The sequence below is a fragment of the Vulpes lagopus genome, chromosome 1 (genome assembly GCF_018345385.1).
Source record: "Vulpes lagopus strain Blue_001 chromosome 1, ASM1834538v1, whole genome shotgun sequence".
Lineage (NCBI taxonomy): Eukaryota > Metazoa > Chordata > Mammalia > Carnivora > Canidae > Vulpes > Vulpes lagopus.
This window is the reverse complement of record NC_054824.1, coordinates 154,781,671-154,806,791: the sequence shown is the minus strand read 5'-3', so window position 1 is coordinate 154,806,791 and position 25,121 is coordinate 154,781,671. Positions and strand designations below refer to the sequence as shown.

General features: G+C 41.4%; 1 protein-coding gene across 5 annotated transcripts in view; it reads left to right on the top strand.

Moving 5' to 3' along the window:
• ILDR2 (immunoglobulin like domain containing receptor 2) overlaps positions 1-25,121 on the top strand; it is a 61,163-nt gene that overhangs the window by 9,806 nt on the left and 26,236 nt on the right. For all 5 annotated transcript variants that reach the window (XM_041766218.1, XM_041766207.1, XM_041766198.1 and 2 more), the window contains exons 2-3: positions 5,633-5,965; positions 6,866-6,985. In XM_041766218.1, the coding sequence (XP_041622152.1) occupies positions 5,633-5,965; positions 6,866-6,985 (453 nt within the window). The remainder of the gene's footprint in view (positions 1-5,632; positions 5,966-6,865; positions 6,986-25,121) is intronic.

Sequence of the window (25,121 nt, the reverse complement as noted above, 5' to 3'; positions counted from 1 at the left end):
ACAGAAAAAAAAAAATATATATATATAGTATATATATTGTATATATAATATAGCATATATAGTATATATAATATATTCTAAAATTCTAAATGTATCTATTCTATATGTATAAATTCTATATCTATATATTCTCAACTCTAGATAAAAAATGTGGAAAGTATACTGGGCTGGAAGTATGGAGGCCACGTAGGAAGCTATTATAAAACTGAGGAGGTGACGAAGGCCTATGTAAAGTGATGGTTAAGAGCTTTGGAGCCAGTCAGCCTGGGCTCATACCTGACTGTCACTTGCTAGCCCTGAGATGATAGGGAAGATACATACAACCTCTGAGATTCAGATTCTTCATCTATAAAATGAGTATGATAATAATTCCTACTTTATAGAATTTTTTTGAGAGAATTCATTAAGATACTACATGAATAGGGGCACCTGGGTGGCTCAGTGTTGGGCATCTGCCTTTGGCTCAGGTCATGATCCTGGAGTCCTGCGATCAAGCCCCACATTCAGGCTCCTCACAGGGAGCCTGCTTCTTCTTCTGCCTATGTCTCTGCCTCTCTCTATGTCTCTCATGAATAAATAAATGAAATCTTAAAAAAAATACTACATGAATAATGCTTAACACCATTTCTGACACCTAGTAAGCATTTCATATTTAATACCTAGTAGAAGGAATAGAAACCTAATTTAAGGGAGTGGCAGTGGAAATAAAGAAGGACCAAATTTAAGAGATGTTTGGATTTAGTGACCAACCAAATGTATTTGGGGAAAGAGAAGAAATCATCAAAGCTATGATTTCTCTCTGAGGTGATAGGGTGAGGGTATACGGCAAAGGAACCAGAGGGGGAGAGAGAAGAAGGACAGCTTTATAAGCAAGAAGTGAGAAAAGAGATCATGAATGAGGTTAGACATGTTGAATTTGAAATATCTCTTAAAACCTGCAAATGAGGCTTCTGAGAGTTGAGGTCTGAGACATAATGATAGAACTGTGGGAATGAATAAGATTTCTTAGATCAAATGCACAGATGAACACCACAAAGAGGCTGAACATTTTTAATTTATCTACCTGGCATACAAAAGTATTCTCACTATAAACTCCAGCATAAGAAGTACTAGGTTTTGGCATCTGACGAGTGCTGAAATAGGAAAAACTCTGTAGGAGAGAGGACCAAAGCTCAGGACACTAACCTCACTCCAAGGTAGATCTCTTGGAAATGGGAGGTACTATCTCTGAGGAGCCTGATCTGGAGGTAGGAATGGAGATCCCATGAGAGGTACTTTTTGAAGTTGGGTGGTTAGCCACATCAATTTCAGATATGGTTCAGTCACGTGTAAGGGATATAGGAAACAATACCAAATCCTCTAGAGAAGGGGCTGGTGTCATGGCCCAGGCAAGCAGGCCGGTGCTTAGAGTAAGATCTCAGTCCCAGTGGGGCAAATGGATAGGAAGTAAGGAGGAAACAGTCCAGGATAAACACAAGTTGAGCAAAAGAGATGCTGCTTAGTGGCTGTAAGGAATCCAAGCCTTCACCTTGGCTTGGATTTAGTTAGGGCCAGACGAGCACTTCTAGATCGCATCCTTCAATGGGAATGGGGTTCCAAATAGGCATGGCCAGGGCAGACTCAAGAATTGGGTGGCATTCATCTTGCAGTTTACAGAGCTAAAGCAGGGGCTGGCATTTTCAGCTCTCTTTCTAACTCTTCACTATTATGGTCCTTAAAGATCCAATGAACTGGCATTTCCTTGAAATGTCTAGTCCTGTCCTCTCCAGTTGTCCAGATTCATCCTTAGCTTACAGCCCTAGGATTCCCATCATACCCCACACATATACACACATGGTTACCCTCCATTTTCTGATTTCCAGAAGGTGATGCATACTTGGGTAGTGATGAGCACACCCAGGCACTGTTACTGTTGTACTCCTAATTACCTATTCTAGCATTCCTGTGTGGTTTTTGCCCATTCTGCACTATACACATTCAGCATCTCCCATCTTGATATCTGTGCTCACCTAGTTCTAGGTTCATAGCTTCACAGAAGTCAACAGACTTCTATTTACTGTTTTTGACAGTAGCAGCAACAGCTACATTTATTGTTTACTATATACCATATTATCCTAAGTGCTTAGGTTAAATTTTCATTTAACCCTCAGTCAGCTCCATAAGGTAGTTACAATTATTCTGGTTTTACCAGTGAGGAAACTGAAATTTGTGAGTTGAGAAATTTGCCTTAGGCCATGCAGCTATGAAGTGGTAGAGCTCGGATTCTAATTTAGGACTAATTCCAAAATCCATGCCTTTAACTCTCATGTTATAAAAAGGCAGATGCTTCTGACACTGTATTCCTTATTCTTTGGAGCTTGAATTTATATTGTGTGTCACGGCATAAACTAAGAACCAACTAAACTCTATTACTAATTAGGAGAGTCCAGGAGCGCCTGGGTGGCTCAGTGGGTTAAGCGTCCTACTCTTGATTTTGGCTCAGGTCATGATTTCAGGATTGTGAGATCCAACCCCACATGTCAGGTTCTGTGCTGGGTACGGAGCCTGCTTGAGATTCTCTCTCTTCCTCTCCTGCTGCCCCTCCCCCTCCCTCTTTTAAAAAAAATTAAGGGAGTCCAATGGCTTGGTCAAGTGGCTAATCTAACAGACAGCAGAGCTGGAAAGAGGTTATTCTTGGTAATCACCTAATGAACAAAACCCCACACTTAACTCTCTGTCAAAAAAAAAAAACAAAAAAAACCCCTGATGAAACAAAACAGAAAACCCTACAACACTTTTATTTAGCCCTTGCCTCCTTTGCTGTTTTATTTATCTTACAAAGGCTAGGAAATATGATTTCCCAGGTATAGCCTGAATAGATAGCTGAGAAGAAAGGTGACATGGTCAAGTACAAAGTGTTGTACTGGGAACAATCCACCCTCAATCACTGCTAATTGAAGTCCCTTCATATCTCTGTCCCATTTTTGTTACCTGGAGAATTGGAGTGTGAATAAGGATTTGGAGGAGAATTACAAGGTTAAGAATTAATGCAGTAGAATTTAAGGAGAAACTAAAGAAATTTCCTAATCCAGCTCTGTGAGTTAGACAGCAGTGGAATTAGCCACATCAATATTTGAGGGTGGTGGAAGGAAACAATGGAGCCTAAAACTGAGGTTCTTCAGTGAGCTTCCAGAAGGAAATTATTTGCCCCTTGGTGAGGCTGATCTACAAATTCTGGCTGTAATCAAACTTATTGGTGGTGAATGGTCATGGAGATTCAGGGGGCCTCAGTATGGGAAGTAGATGAAAAGGAGGAAATGGAAAGGAAGATTAGCGTTTGAGATCTACCAGTACTGGGGATGGTCACAATGCTCTGCTCTAGAGTCTCCTCCCTACAAGTTGTTTGTTAATAACCCTGTGAGTAAGGATTATGAGGCTCATTTTGTAAGTGAGGGCTGCTTAAGAGGCTTCATGGCTAGTGGATGGCCAGATAGGATTCAAAGTCCTATTATCTATTCGATTCCAATGCTATTTTACTATACCATGCTATCTACAGCATATTTAACTGGTTTTCTCTTAAAAATGCTGGAGATTCCCATAGTAGTAATTATTCATTTGTGAATGCTTTCCTTCATTTATTCTATGGCATTTGGTAGGTTCAAAACACTAAGATTTGGTAAATCTCAAATACTCTCATTTCCTCAGTCCACAGAATGCAGAAACTGTTTTCTCCCAAGAAGAATTAGAACCTGGTTTTTCATAGTAGAGAGACACTGGTCTGGAAATCAGAAGACATGAGCACAAACGTAGTATCTTGCCCTTGTCAAGGGTGCTTCCATAAGAGACATTCATAAATAAGTGTATGTTTGAACCATAAGAGTGTCATTTTGAACACTGGCAGGAATGAAGGACAGAAGGTGCCCCACAGAAACTAGTCCTTGTGTGTCTTGAGTCCATTGTAATTCTAGGGTGGAGATTTCTGTCTCAAGCTACCTGACACTGACTTGGCAGGCTCCTAGATTTAATTCAAAACCTCTTTATGGTATCTTTTTATTCATATTCCTTTTTTCTGCCTCTCATCATCATTCTGTTTCTGCTTCTAATGTCAGCTCAAGTTAAAAACTCTTGATTCTCTCTTTCAACTGGGAAAGTTAAGTTCTCTTTGCTTGGAATTTCTAGATCTCACTATTGCATTAAGAGACCATTTGCCTCTCAAACACTCCCCTGGTCTTCCGTTCACTGAAATTTCCCTCTTGGACACCAGGTCTCAGGTCAGATCTTTTCACCACTTAAACTTCTCATCTACTCTCTAGCACTTTTTTTTCTCCCTTTTTTTTTGATTACCCTTCAAAGCTTTTGAACTTAGTCTACAGCTTTTGATCTGAAAATCTTCATCTCTCTTAAAGCTTTCATTTCCCCTTCATCTCTGCCCCCTATACTTGGTTATCAGCTGGAAGGGAAGTCACTTCCTCCTGAAGTCATACTTCCCAGCTTCATTGTCTTTATTTATCAAATATTTATTGAGTACTTATGGGCTTCACAAGCTGGGACAGCAAGATAAGACCCGTTCCTTACCTGACAAGTCTGTTGGGGGTGACAGGCATGAAAATAAATACAGGTATGAAAATAAATACTTGCAAAGCAATTATAAGAAATGTCTAGAAGAGGATGCTGGGGTTCTGATGGCACAAAGGAGGAAGTGACTAAGGGATTGAGGGTCAGAGAAGGCCTACAGAAAGCGTTTAACCTGGGCCTTGAAAGGCAGGAAAGAGTTTCCCAAGGAAAGAAGTGAGGAAGAAGCATTACAGAAGCTAGGAGCATCGTGTGCAAAGACCTAGAGGTGTGAGATAGCATGTCCCACTTGGGAAAACTGTTACTTGTTTGGTTATTCTTGGAGGTTGGTGCTCAAGTAGAGATGCCACCAGAAGTGAGGTTGAGGAAGTAAGGGGTAGATGATGGAGCACCTACAATGCCTTTTCAGGAACTTTTGGGCCATAGAGATTGAGGGAAGGGTTTAAAGAAGGAGAGCCATGACAATTAGATTTAGAAAGATCATCTGGATTATATAGCAAAGTAAATGTATGGCATATGGGCAACTGCAGGCAGGGAGACCAGACGAAAGATTATTGTAAAATTATAAGTAAGAAATGAAGAGAGCACCACCAAAGCAATGATAGTGAGGTCAAAGAGGAGGGAAGAAATACTGAAAATGTTTAGAGATCAAGTGGAGGGGCACTTGGGTGTCTCAGTCGGTTAAGCATCTGCCTTTAGCTCAGGTTGTAATCTCAGGGTCCTGGGATCAAGCCCCATGTCCAGCTCCCTGCTCTGCAGGGAATCTGCTTCTCCCTCTTCCTTTCCCTCTGCTCCTCCCCCAGCTCATGCTCATGTTCTTTCTCTCTCTCTCAAATGAATAAAATCTTTAAAAAGAGAGAAAGAGAGAGATCAAGTTGATACGGCTTAGTGACTGTTTGAGTATTGGGAGCAAGGGCAGGCTTCTGGACAACACAACCAGATGGATATTGATGCCATTAATGGTGATGGAGAAAGCAGGGAGAGACAGGTCACAGAGGTGAGGTGGAAAGGCATGACTGTGGGGTGTGAAGTGAGGTCCATAATATGGATGCTGTTTGGACATATTCATTCTGTTTTGCAGCCATGGCTGATGGCCTTCAAGTCACGGTGCCTGACAAGAAGAAGGTGGCCATGCTCTTTCAGCCTACTGTGCTTCGCTGCCACTTCTCCACATCCTCCCATCAGCCTGCAGTCGTGCAGTGGAAGTTCAAGTCTTACTGCCAAGATCGCATGGGGGAATCCTTGGGCATGGCCTCTCCCCGAGCCCAGCCTCTCAGCAAAAGAAACCTGGAATGGGACCCCTACTTGGATTGTTTAGACAGCAGGAGGACTGTTCGAGTGGTAGCTTCAAAACAGGGCTCAACTGTCACCCTGGGGGATTTCTACAGGGGCAGAGAGATCACGATTGTGCATGGTAATGATGCCTCTGCTTTCAACCCAGGAATAGAAGGAAGATTAGTTCCCCTGTCCCAAACACAAGGGGATGTCAGCCTCTCTGCCTTGCTGCCCCTCAAGATTTTGATTTTATGGGAGATGGAAACACCAAGAAGCCTAGCAGATTACTTAATGAGACAGTGAGGGGAATAAAGGGTGGAGGGTATAATATCTAGAAAGACACAGAGATGAGCTCTGAAAATAGTCTTTCTCCAACCTGACCTCTAGTCTGAGGAGCTTGTTATCAGAACTGAACTGGAATAGGCTCTAGTCAAAGAATGTTCTCAAATACACCTTGACCTCAGCCTCTATGGCCCTTTCCCAAACTCAGAAAGCAGGCTTCCATTAGAAGTTCCTCTGCTGGGAGAAGGGATGTAGGCATAGATGTTACAGAGCCAGGTAGATGCCCCACCTGGTTCTGTATCAGTTCTACCCTTTTTTCTGTTCCGTAAACCATTGGGCAAGAAAAGGGCCTAAGAGCCTGACCTGACTTGTTTGATTATTTGAATTTTGAAGAATGCCTGTGAAGCCAGCTCATTTCCAAGAGTCCAGAGTAATTCTGGAATGTGTCTGGCTTTCAGGGGCTTCTGCAGACCTGGTTAGTTGAAGGCAATCTTCTATTCCTAAAACTGGACTGGAACTAGACCAGTTTCTGGGGTCACCCTAAGTCTCTCACTTTAGGCATGCTGGTGTTTGCTATTGGGTTTTTATTTGTGTATTTGTTTGAAATAAAACAAACATCTTGTCAACCACCATCTAGGTGGAGAAGTAAAACACAGCAGACATTCCTTCCAGAAGGGTCCCCTCTCACCCTCCATTTTTCAGTGTTTTCCTTTCAGGGGCCAGTTTTAGGACTGGGCACTTCTTTTTGTGATAACAGATGCAGATCTTCAAATTGGAAAACTCATGTGGGGAGACAGCGGACTCTATTACTGTATTATCACTACCCCCGATGACCTGGAGGGCAAAAATGAGGACTTGGCGGAACTGCTGGTGTTGGGTAAGTGAGAGCCATCAGCACATTTGTATCTTAGACTGCTTGCACTGTTCCCTGTCCTCACATCTCCCTGCATGTTCCAGCAGCTTACTACATGGACTTTATTTCTTGTGTACTAACTGGTATTAGAATATGCTCTTTACAAGCAGTGGCCATATTTCTTGTATCCTGTTTCTTAGAGGCTGTGGCCCCCTTTATGGCATTGTCCTGAATGTTTCTTATGCCTTCTCAGGGTTTTTTTTCCCCCTCCTTTTCACTTGTATACCTTTAAGCCTGATTTCTTTCTGCTCTTATGCTCTACTTATCTTTTTGTGTGCTAAGTGTTGACAAAAATGCCAGAGGCCTATGAAGCAGAGTAGAGACAGCTGAGAGATAAGAACTCATTGGTGAGTGGGGATCTCCCAAGACATCAGGAATTTTTTTCCACTCAGTTACCTACGATTAAGACAATCACGGGAAAGGGTGACTGGGAGTTTAACAAGAAAATGTACCTGATGGAAAGAGCTGTTGGAGAGTCTGCTAGTGTTTAATTGGAAGGCAAATGCCTTGAAACCTAAAAGTGGTTGAGTCATTTTCAAAGCAAATGTGTCTAATCCTTATTAATATTCATTTCTTCATAAAGGAAAACTCATTATTTTTGGCTATACCTGTCCTCTTTTGTGGATTGGAAGAATGTCAGTGGGAGATGACCTCCTTATATGAAACTAAAAATTGAGCATATATTTTAGGTTCTATACATGTTGGTTATACAAGAAAGGTAGAATAAAATATGCAGAAATTAAGAAGAGAAACTCCCTTAATTGTAGGAGAAAAGGTAAAGATTTGAGGCCATTTTTTAAATGAAATAATCTTTTTTGTAGTTTCCAAGAAGCCAGGTGGTAACAATTTGGAGGAATATTTAATAGTGCTTTCTTTTTTTTTAATAATAGTGCTTTCTTTTAAAGGCAGATGAGGTTGCAGGTTAATTTTTACCCTTTGTGGGAAACTCAGGGCCCAGGGAAGAAGTAGATTTGCTAGTTAGGATTGTTGGTTTTACTCTATCATGACTGTGTGCAACTGTTCTGCTGCCTTACTTTTATGGTTCAGGTAATTATTTATTCATAATTAACCTTTTAATTAATAATAACCCTTACTCGAGGGTTGACTTAATTCAAATACATATTCCTTGGGTCTAATATACAAAGCATGGCTGTTGTGATTTGTAAAAGAATGTGGAGAGTATGACACACATAGAAAAGGAAGTAAAAAAGTGAAAAGGCTTATACTGACATTGTGAAAGAATACAGGGAAATCAGATTTGGGATCTGCTATGACTCTGTAAATCAGAAGGGAGTAAAGAGATAAATTTCTGTCCAATAACACAACGGTAATGGCCAAGTCTGAAGGAACAAGTGGCTCATTGAGCCTGCAATTAGCTAATTGTGAACACAATTATTTGGCCAGTGCAGCCATTTGCAGAGAAGTAATTGCCTGTGCAGGAAAAGGAGGCCAGGTAAAAACCACTTTAAATAATTTGTTCCCAATTCTACAAATGTGGGGAAATGAATAGAGTAAAAGCCTTGTCATATGAGGTTATCCTGAAGTATAGGAAGGGCATTCCCTTGGATAAAACATACAGTCATTTGGGGGAAGATGCTGTCCTTGGGACAAAGAGAGGTGGGTGAGAGAAAGGCTCAGATGAAAATGGTCACCAATGATGGGAGAAAAGATGAAAAGAAGAAATCAGTGTCACTCCAAAAAGAATGGTAAGGCAGGACTGGGGAGGCTGCAAATCCACTGTTCATCACAGGTAGAAGAAGCCTAGCTGTGAGAAAAACAGATATATACTAGAGTTCTTGGGGAGGAGAAACACAACATTCCACTGTGTTCCACATTAATGAGAAATGTTCAGAGTATGATATATTTGCTGTGTAAATTTTTCAGGGCAACACTAGATGTGTTAGATTGATTTAGAGAAGTAGTTTGAAATCTATGAGAATTTTCTGGACACAGGAAGTACTATATTTACTTTCCAGGTGCAAAATTCTGATCTTTATATACTCTTTAGAGAATTTTTCAAAATATTGTCACATTTTTAAGAATTCTAATTATTTGGTTGTTATATCATGCAGGCCTAATAGTTAGGTGTTCCTTTTATATGAGACCAAGAGAGCAACCTGATGTCTGAGGTAAACCTCAAAAATATGAAGACCTCAGGGGCCATATAACTGCATCCACAGTTTGCTAATTACAACCTTCATGAGCCACTGGTTCAGTCATTGAATTTTACATGAGGAATGGTTGGAGGAGCTAGAAAGGCTTGATCTAGTGAAGGAGGACTTGAGAAAGCGAGCATGGGAGGTATCTCTATTGAAATTGTACAGAAGAGGGACTGGACTTACTCTGTCTGTGTGGCTTGGTAGAACTAGAACCAGGAGTAGAGGAATCCATCTCAGTCTGAAGAAATAACTGTTAGCAATGGGAAACATCTAAAGATGGAGTAGGCATTCTCAGGAGTAGTGATTTTTTTTTTGTCCCAGGAGGGTTGGAAATTTCTTAGAAGTTGTAATAAATGAGATATTTGTGTATAGGAAAGGGGGCTTAGGTTACTTTTGAGCTTCATTTCAATTTAAAAATTTTTGGATTGAAAAGTAGATGAACATGAGAGATGTGACTACCTTGATAGATGAGAAAAAGACCTCCCAGGACTTCCGTCCTCATGACAGGGATAGCAGGGGTTATAGGTTGGTTACAAGAGTGTACAGGGTGAGTCTCATTCACAAGGAAGCCAGAGAAATAGACTGTGGTCTTTTGCAGGAGGTCAGGGTTAAAAGGAAAAAATCCTACAAGAATGAGAGGAAACTATTGATGGTGGTGGAAAGAGTTGAGAGTAGCTCCTCTTGGAGATGATCATGAAGTGGAGAGTCAAAACCTGGTTGGAATTTCAGATGACCAATTAGTAAGGAAAAGCAAGTTAAAGAGGTAAGTTAGAGGCAAAGTTAAGAATTTATTTTTCCCATCATACAAAGGTGAAGATGGAAAAATTGAGAGAACAAGATTGTGAAGTGTCTTATATGTCAGATTAAGAAGTTTGGACTTTATCCTGAAGACTTTTGGGAGCCAGTAAAGAAATACTAACAGATAATTGAAGTGAGATCTCAGGGTCAAAACAATAATTAGCAGCAGGGTAGACAGTGCAAAAGGAATGCTAGAACAGAGGGATGGGCAATGGGGCTGCTGTAGCAGGATGGGTGAGAGCGTATGAGATTCTGAACCAGAGCAGTGGATTGAGAAGTGACAACACAGAAACATTTCTGAGGTGGAAATGATGGATGTTGGTGACTATGTATAAAAGGAAATGAGAGAGTGGGATGAGTCAAAAGGACACCATGATTTCTAGCTAGCTGGGTAGCCAACTGTTCCGTCAATTAAGAGAGGATACAGGCTGGAAAGCAGGTTAGAGAGGCAGGAGAATGACTGTGGTTCTTGATATGTTGAATATGAGAGGCCTGTGGGACACCCAGGTCGGGATGTATTGCTGACAACTGGAAATGTAGGTGTGGAACTCAGTGGAGAAGACAGGATTAGATATAATAGATTTGAGAATCCTGAGTGATAGAACCATAGAAGAATAGATGAGTCACCTAGGAAGATTATATAAAGTAGAAAGGGCCAAGGACAGAACTTATCAGTCTTATATTCTAGTTTTACTTCATGTGACTGGTAACACTGGCACTGCATATGCACTCGTCTTGATGTTTCCTGCAACATTACAAGCTTCTCAGTAGCACTGGACCATGTGCTTTTCAGAGTAAAGGACCAATGCTCATTTGTCTTTATATCTATAATGCCTAGCAGAGTGTCTAGTGTAAAGAGGCTGGTGTGAATGTTTTTTAAATGATAAATGGGCAGAATCTGTAATTAATATTTTATGCCTCCTAAATGTTAGTGCTATGTATTTGTTGACTTATAAAGGATCAATACAATAAATATGTAGTCTCAAGTGAAATAACATGATTTAATCTGATCATAATACTTTATTGGCTGTTTAAATTATTACTGGTAATGGATCCATAAGGACTGTGGTTGAAAGCAACAAAAGTGGACTCTGGCTAACTTCAGCAGGAAAATAATTTGTTGAAAAGGTATCATAATTGAAAGGAAGGCTGGAAAAATCAGTCTCTGAAAAGGATAGTATGGTAGGGTAACACTTGTTAGCTCTGTAAAAACACCCCCCAAGTCTCAGTGACTTACTATAGCAGAAGTCTGTTACTTCCTCTTGTCCTAGTCAGATGGGGATTAGAAGGCTTCCTTCCAGGTGGTAGAGTAGGGGTCTAACCTTCCCCATTATGTGGTTCAGCTGTACTGAAGACATTTGCTCCCAGCTGCTCAGAAAGGGAGAAAGGTCATATGGGACTTTTAGGGGCCAGGTCTGACAGTGAGATGGGTCACTTCTGCTGTTATTTTGTATTTTCCCATGAAAAAGTAAGAGTGTTTTGATGAATACAGCACAGTCCTTACTGTGCCACAGTTGCTTTAGGGTCTATGTAGCAAGAATTAATAGACAATGTCTTTAAAGCTCCATAGCCAGAAAAAAGTCAATTCAACTGGGTTTTGTTTTGTTTTGTTTTCTGATTTTGCATTTTCCCACTCAAGAATCAGTCTCAGGAGAGAGAGTCCAATTGGCCTAGTTTGGACAGGTATCCACTGCTTAGCCTTGGGAGACCAAGGGCTCTTGGTGGCTAGTCCATCAAGATAAGGAGAAGAATCAATTCTGTGAAGCAAATTGGGGCACTCTTACCAAACAAAGGAAGAATGGATGTGAGATTTTTAAAAAAAGCAATAAATATCCACCAAAGTGATGCCATTATTATGTCTGCTACTAATGTTAATGTACACTGATAATAATTCGAAGTTCACAGATTTTTTTTTCCTATAAGAACTGCATACGGTAGGAGAGAAGGCATTATTTTCGTCATTTTCCAAATGAAGAAATTAATGTTCAGGTTTTATGACAGTTATCCCTGTAAAAAATAGTGATGATGATCAAACCCCATTTTTTTTAAAGATTTTATTTATTTATTCATGAGAGACACACAGAGAGAGGCAAAGACATAGGCAAACACTCAACCACTGAGCCACCCAGGCGTCCCAAACCCAAATGTTTTGATTCCTAGCCTCATCTCTTTCCATGATACCATATGACCTGTGTATATTAAGAAGCTATAGAATGTTCCTCTGCATAAACCATGTTTGTTTGTTTGTTTGTTTAGAGTGCCGGAACAGGGGAGAGGGAGGGAGAGGTACAGGGAGAAGAAGAGAGAGCATCTTAAGCAGGCTCCTCCTGCAGCACAGAGTCTGATATACCGGGTTCCATCTCACTACCCTGAGGTAATGAGCTGAGCCTAAAAATCAAGAGTCAGAGGCTTAACTGACCAAGCCACCTAGGCGCCCATGAGCCATGTTTTAAAAACTGTGGTTGCTCCTTGAGGTCATGGGTAATCATTTTTACTTGTCCCAGATTTGCTTTAGTACTTCACTTTATTTCTTAGGGAAACTGCCTACAACCATTGACCTAGGCCCTCATTTCAAAGGCATAGTCATTTTTGCCCATATTGCATACCTCCCCCACTGAGCATGACCCCATCCTCCTTTTCCCAGACATCTGAACCATCTATAAATCACTATGGATGTTTCTTTCAGAGGTTTCAGAAGTATCTGAAGACAAGTGATTCAGAGAAATGGGAGGACAACTGCTGATTCAACATTAAGCATAAAAACTATGCTGAACATTCTTTATCTCTTTTTGATGATTCAGGAGGTAAAGTCATACAGAAGTTGGAAATACACTTGGTGTTTTGAATGCTTTGAGATGACTGTGACAGGTACCTTAGAAACATTTAGACACTTGGGATCTTAGAGCCATACCAGCAGACAGAAGCAGGGAGTGTCCAGAAATGTGCCACCCTGAGATTAGATGTTGGTCTAAGATCTGTGGCAAGGACAGGATGTTTATAACCTGGAACTGTGCCACTGTTTGGATAGGAGGAAGGTTCCCTTGGACAGCTCCAGCTGGCAGGAAAAAGACTTCAACATTCAGGAAGGCTCAAGCAGAGAAGTTATTATTTTAAAATCTAAAAGCAGCTCGCCTTGTTCTTACTTCTTTCCATGCGCAATATGAGGGCCTGACCCCTTCTTTCTGATGTCCCATGTGGTAGCTTGTTTTTGAAGGCCCTTCAAGCAGAAAAATGAGGGAAACATGGCGGGGTGAACACTCCTGATTCTGGACCAAGAAGCAAGGAAGAGGACATGACCCAAGGGGTCTTGAGATTAAAGCTAAGGAAGGCTTTCCTAATGGTAAATAACAATTTTTAGAAATTATGGTTGGTGGGAGAAATTATAGAAACTCCCTCTCTGATGAGCTTTCAACATGGAACAGGTTCTCTTGTCTCAGATATTAGGATAAACAAAATAGCTTTCAGAGTCTTTTCTATGATTTTGACTTTATTTAGAAGACCCACGGATTGCAGAATTAATTCTCTATATAGGGTGATGCCTAGAATACTGCTGTCTTGTTTTGCTTCAATATTGTTTGTTTTAGAAAAAAATTATATATATATAGTAAACATTTCAAGCAGAACAGGCATGTACAAATGACGAAAATATCTCCTAAAATCTCACCATCCAGAGCCACTGACTATATTCTTCAGAACTCTTCCAATCGCAAGGGCTAGACCCTGAACTTGGCACAGGGGAATTTTTTGGCTAGGCAACTGACAAGTCCAAGCTCAAGCATGGCTGAGTCTCAGTGTTCGGATTATATTTTAAAGAATCTCTGTCCCCTCTGTGTTAGCTTAATTCTCAGGGAGGCTCCCCATTTGGGGCAAAGATAACCCCCAGCAGGTCTAGACTTCCATGGTCTTTTTTTTTTTTTTTAAGTCTTTTTTTTTTTTTTAATTTATTTATGATAGTCACACAGAGAGAGAGAGAGAGAGGCAGAGACACAGGCAGAGGGAGAAGCAGGCTCCATGCACCGGGAGCCCGACGTGGGATTCGATCCCGGGTCTCCAGGATCGCGCCCTGGGCCAAAGGCAGGCGCCAAACCGCTGCGCCACCCAGGGATCCCGACTTCCATGGTCTTTAATGACTTCCATCTCAGGAGGGTAAAGCACCTTTCTCCATAGTTCCAGCCATAATCCTGTTTATTAGGGGTGGGCTGTGCTTTGGGAAAGGAGTATAACTATACCACCAGCCCCAATTGAACCATATGAATTGAAGGGGAAAAAGATAAGGAGTAGCTTCCTAAAGGGAAATTGGGCAGTTGTTTCCAAATGAAGAAGGCAGGCAAAAACAAACACTGTTAATATTTTGTGGAATGCATCCATTTGTGCTTCTTTATAGGCCAGATGCAATGCTATTCCAGGATGCCAGAAATAGATTTGCTCCCAGTAGGTCCTTGTGAGTAGGCGCTAAGTTGGGATTGATTCTTCCCTGTGACAGTAATGTCACAGAGATACCTTTGTTTTCCGTCAGCTTCTATTTTCCTTCGTATCTCCTGCTGTGACTTACCCAGAAGTACAAATGTGTATTACCTAGGCAAGGGACGGAGGAACAGACATCCATGAATTTTTATAAAATCAAGTTGTTCACAACACCTGAAATTGCCTGAAATTGTTACTGTGGTCCAAAATACACCTTTCAGCCTGTTAGTATTAAGAAGCCATTAAGGACACACTCCCAGAAATTAGGGGATTCTTGGGAGGGGAGATCTTAGAACTTGCCATTGACTTTAGGGATTTTTGACAGGTGCGTGCTCCTGAGCCTGAGCAGAAATGCTCTCGCACTCACCCCTTGTCAGCACTGCCTCAGTCTGAAGTCTTTTGCACTCCCACCCCCGTGACATTAGCTCTGGCTGTTGAGAACGGCTACTTGTTGCCAAGGCTCCTCCTCCTCCTTCTCTTCCTCTTTGCCAGCCCCAGCCCAGTGCTGCTAACCAAGGAGATTTGCCGATTAAAAGGGCTTCAGCTCCCAGGTTCCCATGGCAACAGCCTCCTTGGAGGTCTTTGTTGCTTGCTAAAACTTTGATCTCTCCGAGTGGCTGCCGCTGTTTCTCTCCAAGATTTACAAACAGAAGAAGAGGGAAAAGAATTGGGGGAGAAGAAAGAAGAAGTTTACTCCTGGCAGAAAGGAGAGAAGGAATTAATTACAGAGCCACACTCTAGCCATAAATCTGAGGTTTACACCTTTGGAACATCTTTGGCTTTGGGCTGTGCTCATATTTTCATTTGTAGATTCAATTGTACCTCAGATATCTTGGCCCGTATGAAAGACCTTAAGTGGACTCAATTCCACTAGGAGGGCAGAACCATCCTATCTTCAGTAGACACATGTTCCTTCAGGTTTCCGAGAGAGCCGAGATAGCCACGCTGGCTCCCATGGAAGGAGAGAAAGAGAACTAATGAGGAGTGAGCTCTTTAGCCTATCACCTTTTCTCCTAGTCCTCTCTCCTAGTCCTGGTCCGCTGTGTCCTGAGCTTACCTAGATGCCTCTGTTGGAAGAACTACAAAGTTAGCCAGGCATCAACTAGAATGTGATTCTGGTTAATAACTGTCAGCGACAACCATTCTACTCTGTGAGCAGTGGAGTGGGGGTTGTGGATGCTCCGAAGACTTTGGATTATGCTTTTTAGTCTTTGCAGGAAGTCTCCTGTGGCCTTCAAAACTCTTGGCTGCATAATTGCAACCTTGCTCTTTGATAGGCACCAAGGAATAGAGTCAGTTTTGCTTCAACTATGATTTACATTTAAATTATGATTTACATTTAACTTGTCTTTTTTGCATACTGTGTCCCTAGCACAGTGAAGATACAAAATAAATGACACTATATTGTCCCTATAAAAATTACTGTCTTTTGGTAAAGATAAATATTGCATTTCTGAAGCAATTTGAGAATACAAGAAGGGATTGACTGTATTTGATATTAAATGTCTAGGCTATTGGTATTCAACAGGGAGCTATTTTGGCTTCCCCCACCAGGAGACATTTGGCAATGTCTAGAAACATTTTCGGTTGTCACAATTTGTGAGGTGCTATGGCATCTAGTGGGTAGGGGCCAAGGAGGCTGCTAAACATTATGCAATGAACAGGACAGCCCTCCTACACCCCATAAAGAATTATCTGGCCCCAAATGTCAGTAGTGCCTATGTTGCAAAATCCTGATCTTGACCAAAGGTCCATCTGGATACTGGGACGAGGTTTACTGTGAAGAGCATGGGCTTTGGGGTCAGATATCCCTGGACTCAGTGCAGCAAAATAACCTTAGTTACATAAGTTGATGTTGAAGAGCCTTGGTTTCATTATTTATAAAAGTGGGGAAGGGGTAATAAAAGTTACATGGAAGACCTATTGTGAGGATTAAATGGCACATAATAAGAACTCCCACCAGTTCCCATCCCCCACATTTCATTCCTAATGTGTCATCCTTAATCTGAGGGAACCCTCTTTAGGGAATTCTGTGTTCTGGGACTCCTGCTAGAGAGCCAATTTCCCTTTAGCCTGTTCCATAGGCAGAGGCTTTAACGAGCCATCTGTGAATTGGCAATCCTATTACTAATAGATTCACGTTTTCTCAATGACATCTGTGCAGTGCCTTGCCAGTGGTGACCCTAATCAGCCCTGTGGGACTCTTCCTGCTAGTGGATTTCAGGACAGTCTGTCCCAGCATGCTATGTTTTGGTTACTATATTTTGGTTGCTGTTGGAAGTTCCCATTTCTCAGTAGATGGCCCTTAGTTAATTACAGGGTGTTTTGTGCCTAAATACAAGATTATACAGGCCATTTGATGAGGTCTGGAGGGGTTTGGGGAACACCTAACTTGGATTAGGATCTGGATGGCCCTGAAAAGACGTTAGATAGGGTGACTCTATAATTTACTATCTAAACCAGAATACTTGAGAGTGACACAGGGAAACTTTTAATGATTTATGTCAAGACAACAGGCATAAACTTTTGCATTGTGCAGTCAAACTGGTGATGGTCACCCCATAAACATGACCACCCTCAAGGTTCTTCTTTGGGCTTGAAGGGAACAGAAGATCCAGAGAAGCTGGGGGCAAATTAGTGTCAGCTCATTTCTTCCACTGAGAAACCCTTGCTGCTAGCTGGCATTTTATTCGTGGAGACCCAGGGATGCGCACATCTCCATTCATTTGCTAGAAACAAGCAAAGGGGCCCAGCGCCGCGGCGATGGTGGTTTGCCTTAATTGTTCACTGGAGATTTTGCACTAAGATGTCTGCAGGGTAAATGATGTCCATTTAGGCCCTCACGACCGACCCCGGGTTGTTAGGAGAACAAACGAGGTCTCGAAGGCGCCCTTTGCCTCCGCTAATCCCCAGGCCCCGCAGCCCCCGCCCCGCGCGGTGCCAGCTCTCCCCTCCGCCCCCAGCTCGCTCTCAGCCTTTATCCCGCCTCACTATTTTTGCTTCACTTGTTGCTCATCACTGTGGGAGGAAGCTCGGCCTTCAATTAGTGCGCATTCCTGAAGCCTGCGGTTGCCGTGGTTACCGGGGCGCGAGCTGGAGCAGCCGGGTCAGCCCGCCAGCCTCATTGTGGTCTCCCGGCCTGGGCGCGGGAGGGGAGAGTGGGTGTCACCGAGAAATCGGCTCAGGCCTGGAAAGAAAGAGCTGCGGCCCTTGAAAGCCGGGCAGGAAACAGGCATTCCATTTTTCTCCGGAGCCAGCTGCTGCCATTCAAGTGTGCAGATTCGCGTTCACACGCGGGCGGTGCCTCGACTGGGGTCTGGGAAAGGCCCCACGGTGGAAGCCCCTCACCCCAAGAGGGGCTGGCCAGGGAGGAGAGGGCAGGGACTCCGGCCATCCAAGACCTGCATACAAGCCCTGTGCCCTCCGCCTCTGCCTCAGACCACCAGGGCTTTAGGGGGTGAAGGAGAGTAGCTGTTCTTATCTTTGTGTTTAATTTGCAGTGCCGGTCTGTTGCATGGAGCACAGTGAGCTCAGGAACTCCCACTGGGTGCCAAGAAAGCCCATTTCCTCCTTCCATTAAGTCCCACCTTCCTCTATGTCATCTTGGAGTCAAGTCTAGCTGTCTTCTGCATTTCATTGCAGGCCAAGTTGTACATGTTCTATTACTAATAATGCTTGGCATCTGTTCTTTCTCTGGGGGCAGGGAGATGGTTCACTCTAGCACTTTGCAAAAGCAGAGTACTTTGCAATCATTTTTATTATTGTTTATTAGTTTGTAGCAGCATGGTGAATGTCTTAATTAGCTCATACTGTGTTATGATGTATTCAGTAATCATCTTCTGGTCACAACTTTAAGAGATGCCGAAATTTTAACCATCTCTAACATTTTGTACATCCAAAAATTATGCCTTAATTATATAAGTAGAGCAGTAATGCCACAAACATAAATTTCAGGGTTGCTCCTTGCAAATACTAGGAGGCTAAAAAGCCCTTGCTGCACATTTTTAAATTAAGGATAAGCAAAGCTTGAGGGGGGAGGAGATATTGAGGAAAAAATACTGCAATGAGGCTGAGTAGACTCAGGTTCTACTCCTGGTTCATTAGCTATGTTACTCTGAGTAAGATCCTTAATGTCTCTGATCCTCCGATTCCTGAAAACATGGAGTGGGTTATGGATTAGATGACCTCTGAGATTCTTTCTAGCTATAACATCTAACTCTGGAATTCTGTGTGAATAGAAGTCAGTGTCAGGACGCCTGAGTGGCTCAGTTGGTCAAGCATAATCAGGTCTTGATCTCAAGGTTTTGAGTTCAAGCCCTGTGTTGGGGTCCCTGCTGGGTGTGAAGCCTACTTAAAAAAATAAATTAAAAAAAAAGTCAGTGCCTTAGGCCAAGCTTATAATCACTGCCAAAAAGCTGAAGCACTTATTAATAGTTAATTGCAGATGGTCCAATACTAGTCATTTTGTGGAGAGAATTCACTGTCAGAATTATTCACTATAATTTAAAGTGACCTAAAATGAAAAAGATATAAAAGAAAAAAGTACATGCATGAAATGCTTAAATACAGTTTATAAATATATGTAAAAGAAAGGGAAGCTATATCCACATTTGTGATGGATAATCATAAATTATATTTATTGAATGCATGGTTGCTATGGGGATATAGAATAAAAACAGGGATGTGTGTGCACTTGGGAAATTTCCAGTCTTTTTGGGATTCCAAATAGCCATAGAAACAACTTTACACTTAAGGGGGCCAGAGAAAACCATCTGCTCTCCTAAAAGACTTAGGAGAGAAACATTTTGGATGGTTAGGAGCTGAGAGACCAGGGGGTGGGTATAGTACATCCCTGAAAATGGATCTAGGGCATGTTAGGAAAGCTTGGAAGTGGGATGAAGCCAGATGTGCATTAAACAGAAGGAAGAAGAAGGAAATGACAAGGAACTGGAGAAGAAAAGCATTCTAGATCATCCTGAACAGAAAGGTCATTGGTATGAATATTGGTAAACCTAAGGAGGACTCCAAGGTAATACCTTCAAAGAAATGACTGAAGATAACAATGCTGTCAAGAGTGGTGACATCATAAGTATGAAGAAAGTATTATTTTTTTTCTCCTCTTTATGAGTTCCAATGCTTTAAATAGTGTGTTTGTTGCAAGTAATTGAATAACAGATCTAGGATCTGAAAGCAAGTTTGTCCTAAATCAAGAATTTCTGTACTTTCCATTGCACTTTGAAGGTTTGAACTAGTAATCAGAGCTTAGATTTAAGTTTTAAGAGTAGAGACAAAAACAACTTTTTTGGCTAAATTTTGTATGCATATTGTGTCTCTCTGAAGTGACTGCCTTAAAAACACCATAGCCTGGTAGTCTGCAACTTGTGGAGTGTGGGGTGGGGAGATGCTTCAATCCCCCTAGATAGCAAGATGGCATTTGGGGGTGTTGCAAGGACTAGTGGATGCTCCTGGCATTGAGCCCCGAGTCCAGGGGTGCTAAACATTCTCTAGTACATAGAATAGTGCTTTATGAATGAATAATGTTTCCTTCATGTTCTTATTAAGAGCTGGTTCCCATCTGAGATAAAAAGTACTCTTGTGAACAATAAACCAGAAGTCCAGCCAGAAGCTCAGCATATCAGACTGGGGATTTGCTATTGGAAACACTTCAAGGTCTAGTTGGGTTAGGTGGGCTTCTGGGGATGCCAAGCACGGAGCACAGTCCCTGCCTTCGAAGGATTTCCATCCTGCTAGAGGAGGCACGTGTAAAGGAGTTACTGCAGCAGAGAAATAAGTGCCCTCAGGAAGGTGTCTGCAGGGTCCTCAGGAGCATGGAAAGGGGCAGCACTCTTCCAGGGCTCTACCAGGATGGATTTCAGAGTCTTGGAGACTGTGTGTAGTAAGGATTTGAACAAAGCAGGAGATCAAGAACTGTATTAGCTGGTTATATTATTAAAGAAGGTAAGTAAATCCTGCCTTGAGGAGCCTGGCCTACCAAGAAAAGAGCATTTGAACCTTGGGGAAATAGCACCAGGACATGGTTTGTTGTGAAATGTGCAGAGATAAGGCCATGAGTGGAAGAGAGGTTGGAAACCAGGCAAGGACTGTGTTTCTGGGGAAAGGCCTCATGGCCTCATCAGGTGGAGCTTGATGTCAAAAATGAAAAAAAAAAAAAAAAAAACCCTGATGATAATTGAATTTGGCAGGAGGAAAGTCCTTTGAGTTTAGTAAGTTTGTGAAACAAGTAGCTAGCTACAACTCATTCTTATACCTACACCGTTGGGCAAGCAGCATGGGCTAGACAGTGAGCCTCTCGGGCATAGGGTTCACATCTTATTTCTGTGTCTCCACCTGGCACAGTCCATATTTCTTTGTTGACTGAATGATGAATAAATGAATTGGGGACATTCCAGAAGTGGGCTGGTTTTCAGGAATATGTACAAAGAGTTCAGGTGGGGATAACTTCAATGTGTCAATGGTAGAAAACAGCTATGAAATAGAGAATTCTATAGGTAAGACACAAGGGTCATTTTTTCCCACAATTCATGTTTCTGCCCTGATCATTCAACTCAAAGTGTGTGAGTGTTTTTGGCTATGAAGTTTGTGAGAGTAATTGTACAAAGCTGGCATTTGTGTGTGTGCGTGCGTGTACAAACTATTAGTATGCCTAATTTGTTTGGTCTATTCATGTGGAAATTTCTTAAAAGTAATGGATTCTGCAAGGTTTGGGGAAAACTATTTGAGTGCTTATGTAAAAACTGTATTTTCTACTGATAGTTTGAGCTGTGGTTTGAAAAGAATAAACGTGGCCTTCTATTTGCAGGGTCTGTTTTCTATCCTTTCCTCAGACATTAAAGTGACTTGTAATTGCCCCTCTTAAACTGAATCCTGGAAGAAAAGCAATGATTCACAAGTGTTGGTAAAGTGCTACTGAAATCTGGAAAGTATTTACTGCAATTGTTTGGACTTTCTAAGATCAGACCTCTATTGGATGTGATAGAATAGGAAGAAAAGATGGAGCATTTCTAACTGGCAACAGCATTTCTTAGGAATTGTTAGGTAAGAAGCTGGAAGCAAAATTATTTTCAGAAATATATGATTCCAGCATAAATCTACTTTTAAAAATGTCTTTAGTCCCAGTAAAATATAAGTTGTGGTATAAAAGCCAGAGAGACTTGCACTCTCTCTCTCTGCTGTTGCCATGATATAGTCATATTGTCTGCTATCCCAGAACTCCTTCTGTGTCCTGAATTCTGAAGACCTTAAAGTTCACCCACTATCTGAGAAGATTCTTCACCCACACCATCCTGGGGCTAGCACTACATGGGCATATTCTGGGAAAACTCTATTGCTTCAGGGAGAATGAGAAGCTTGATGTATGTTTTTCTGTTGGAGTGACAAGCTTTGTGAATCTCCTGTCCATATTTTTGATACCACCCATCCTTAATTTTTTTGAATTAGAAATATAAACAAAATCTAGAAATGAAAATTCCTTCATTGTTCTTCCATGATGCCCATTCCAGCCCCTCCCCAAAATCAGAAGGGCAAACAGTCTGGCATGTAATACTGTTGCTTTCAGATTTTAATTCGAATATAGGTTCCTAGAGCTTGTTGTATTCATTGACATTCAGTGTGTAGTAGCAAGGTCAGGAAACCAACAACATAACCTAAACAGCCTGTGGGGAAATCCAGCTTTTTGTGTGTGTTTTACATGCTCATAAATATGTTGGTTTGTATATACCCATCAGTGGTTGCCAGTATGTGATCTCTGGGCTCTATACAGCCCCAAAATATATTTTGTATGGCTTGTCTAGTGTTTTAAAAAAAACTGTGAATCAGTTGCCAACATTTGAAAATCAGGATATTTCACACAAAACTCTGTGGTCTGGCTAATCTTGAAAAATTAGAAGACCTGAGACCATGGAGACACATTCCTAGGAGGCAGCGACTGGCTAGAGGTGAGTAGTAGCAGTCCCCGTAGACACATAATCTGCCATTCGCTTCACCCCTAAATGCTCCCTGTGGTATTACATTTGGCAAGCTGTATTTACTTGCATTGCCTGCTGTCCCTATAAACATACAGAGCTGAGTTTGCAACTCTAATCACTAAGTAGCAGATATGAGAACCAAAAATGTTATAGATGGGATGGCCATATAATTAATTGTCCAAAATCGCACACCTTGAGAGTAAAAAGTAGTGCTCTTAATATTTACGCCAGGACAACAGGCACACACCAGGGTATATGGTCTCCCTCTTTATAGATCACTTTATTCAACCACTTCATTTGACTAATGAGAAAATTGAGATCTAGAAAGAGGAAGTAATTTGCCTGTAGTAGCAAGTAAACTAATGGCAAAGCTGACTCCCAGTACCCTGACCCCCAGTCCACTGCTTTTTCTAGTTTAATGTGCTTTATGTAATATATATGAGCACCATATTTTCCTTGAATATATGGATTTTTTACAATTAATAATTATCACACGACTACTTTCCTGGGAGGGTGTACAAATCAGTTGTTTATATCATCAGTAACATTTCTATTATCAATGTAGTTAATTATGGGCTATAGCACATCTAGAGATGTTTAAAACATTGGTAGGCTTGAGAGCTAAAGAGTAGACACAAGAAAAGCCTTTTCATTTTACCAGATATAATAAGAGATTCATTCAGAAGTGCCAATTGTCTGAATTTTTTTTAAACCACTATTAAGTAAGTATCCCATAACCAGTTTGCTAAAAACACAGCATATAGACTTCTTGATCATTGGCTATTGGCTGGTAATTAATATTAGTTGTGTCTTTAAGAGATGGCCAACATCCAAAATTCCCCAATCCTTGACCACTGTTTCTTTGTTGAGTTCCCAAGAGATATTTGTACACAGAACACTCCAGATGAAATCAATGCATGCTCTTAATCACTTGCTCAGACTCTGGCCCCAAATCCCTGTCTGGCATCCCATCCTAGGAACTGGATTAGTCCACGTGTGAGTTTTAGAGGCACCTCTTAGCATTTCATGAAGGCTTAGGCCAAAGTCTAGCCTGAGAATTTTCAAATTCAGGATGCCTTTCTCCAGTGTCCCACTTGGCTCCTGTATGTTCTTCCAAGAGACCTTGCAAACAGCAGACCATCCCTACCATGTCAGATGCACAAGATAGAATACAGAAGGAAAGAAGCCCTTCTTGCTAAAACCTAAAACGGAGCTAGCCTGAGTCAGTCTCTATACTTCCTTGACCTTGGAATGTATTGTGATCCTGATTAATTTTTCAGATGAGGAACCATTACCCATGCAGGAGACATGATCAAGGCGTATTTTACCACATTGGCCTTGTATAGCTAGGGAGAGCCGAGAAAAAGTAAATGTCCTGGAGGAACTTCTTTTTCTTTGACCTTTATCAGAGCTTCTTTTCTATGGAGCGGTTTGATAGAACAGGGGGCCAGTGACCAATCATCACCAACCTTAAACTCAAAATATAAACCACACACATGGGTAGCTTTTTCTCTAATGCACCTCAAAAAACTTGTTTTCTAAATGAACCAAATCTATATGCAAGAAACAGAGCCCTAAAACTGTGTATTCAATAGTGACACATGGCTATTGAACCTTTGAAGTGTTAATATTTTGGCTACATTGGTATGAGTCAAAAATAGTATTAAATTAACTTTTTTTTTTTTACTTTTTAATGTGTTAATAGAAAAGCTAAAATTACGAGTAGCTCATATTTTATTTCTATTGGGCAGGGCTGTTCTAGGGGTATATGTTATGCACATAAGTGAAGTAAGTTTCAGTTGCATGCTTAGGTGGTACCTCAGTGGCTTTTTGCCATCAGAAGTCTGAAAGGAGGGCAGTTTTGCTAGTTGCTTCATATTGTTGCTAGTTGGGAGCTTGTTTATTAGCAAGGCTTCGGTGTGGTAGAAATATCTGGTATAGGTGCAAAAACCACATCAGGGCCTTTACATTTATTTTGATATGAGAACATGGTGAAAGCATTTTCAGTGGTTCTTTCTATAAATCAGGCTAGTTTTTAGAAGGACTAACCTCCTCCCTCACATGTTCCATAGTTTTGGTTCCTTCACACCTCTTTGCCTTCTAAACCCTGAGGGGCACCTGTTCTCACACCAGCCCTTAAGCTCCTATGCTGAATCATGCAGAAGGCACTTGGGTTCATACAGTGCCAGCTGTGGGTCCCATATGGAAAAGCCATACCATATACATATGTATAGAGTATTTCTGAAACCAGAAGGAGTGTAGAAGAGCGTATAACTCATCTAGCTTTATCTTTTCCTTGCCTTTGAAAATTTTAATCATTGAAACATCTTTAGGCTAAAAATAGAATCATGTAGTGAGACAATTCTGAGTTAAAACCAAATATGTACTTTTGTTTTTATATGGACATAGGACTGTGTATGGATGTATGAAAATGTAGGTTGAACGTTTGGATACAGATGGGTTTGACTCTCCAATAAAATGTGTGGAGAAGAATGTATAAATGAATGGAGATGGTGTATGCCAGTCTGCTCAAGCCGGGTTTTTCAGATTTGAAGCAGAGATTTCCTCCTCCTATAAATAGTTGGAGAGAAAGTTCTGTTTCTGCTTCCATCTGGTTTAGGTGCAAAGTTCACTTAGATGGCTGCCAAAGATTGATGGAGAAGATTTTTCTCTTGACTGAGTCCAGCCTCTGTG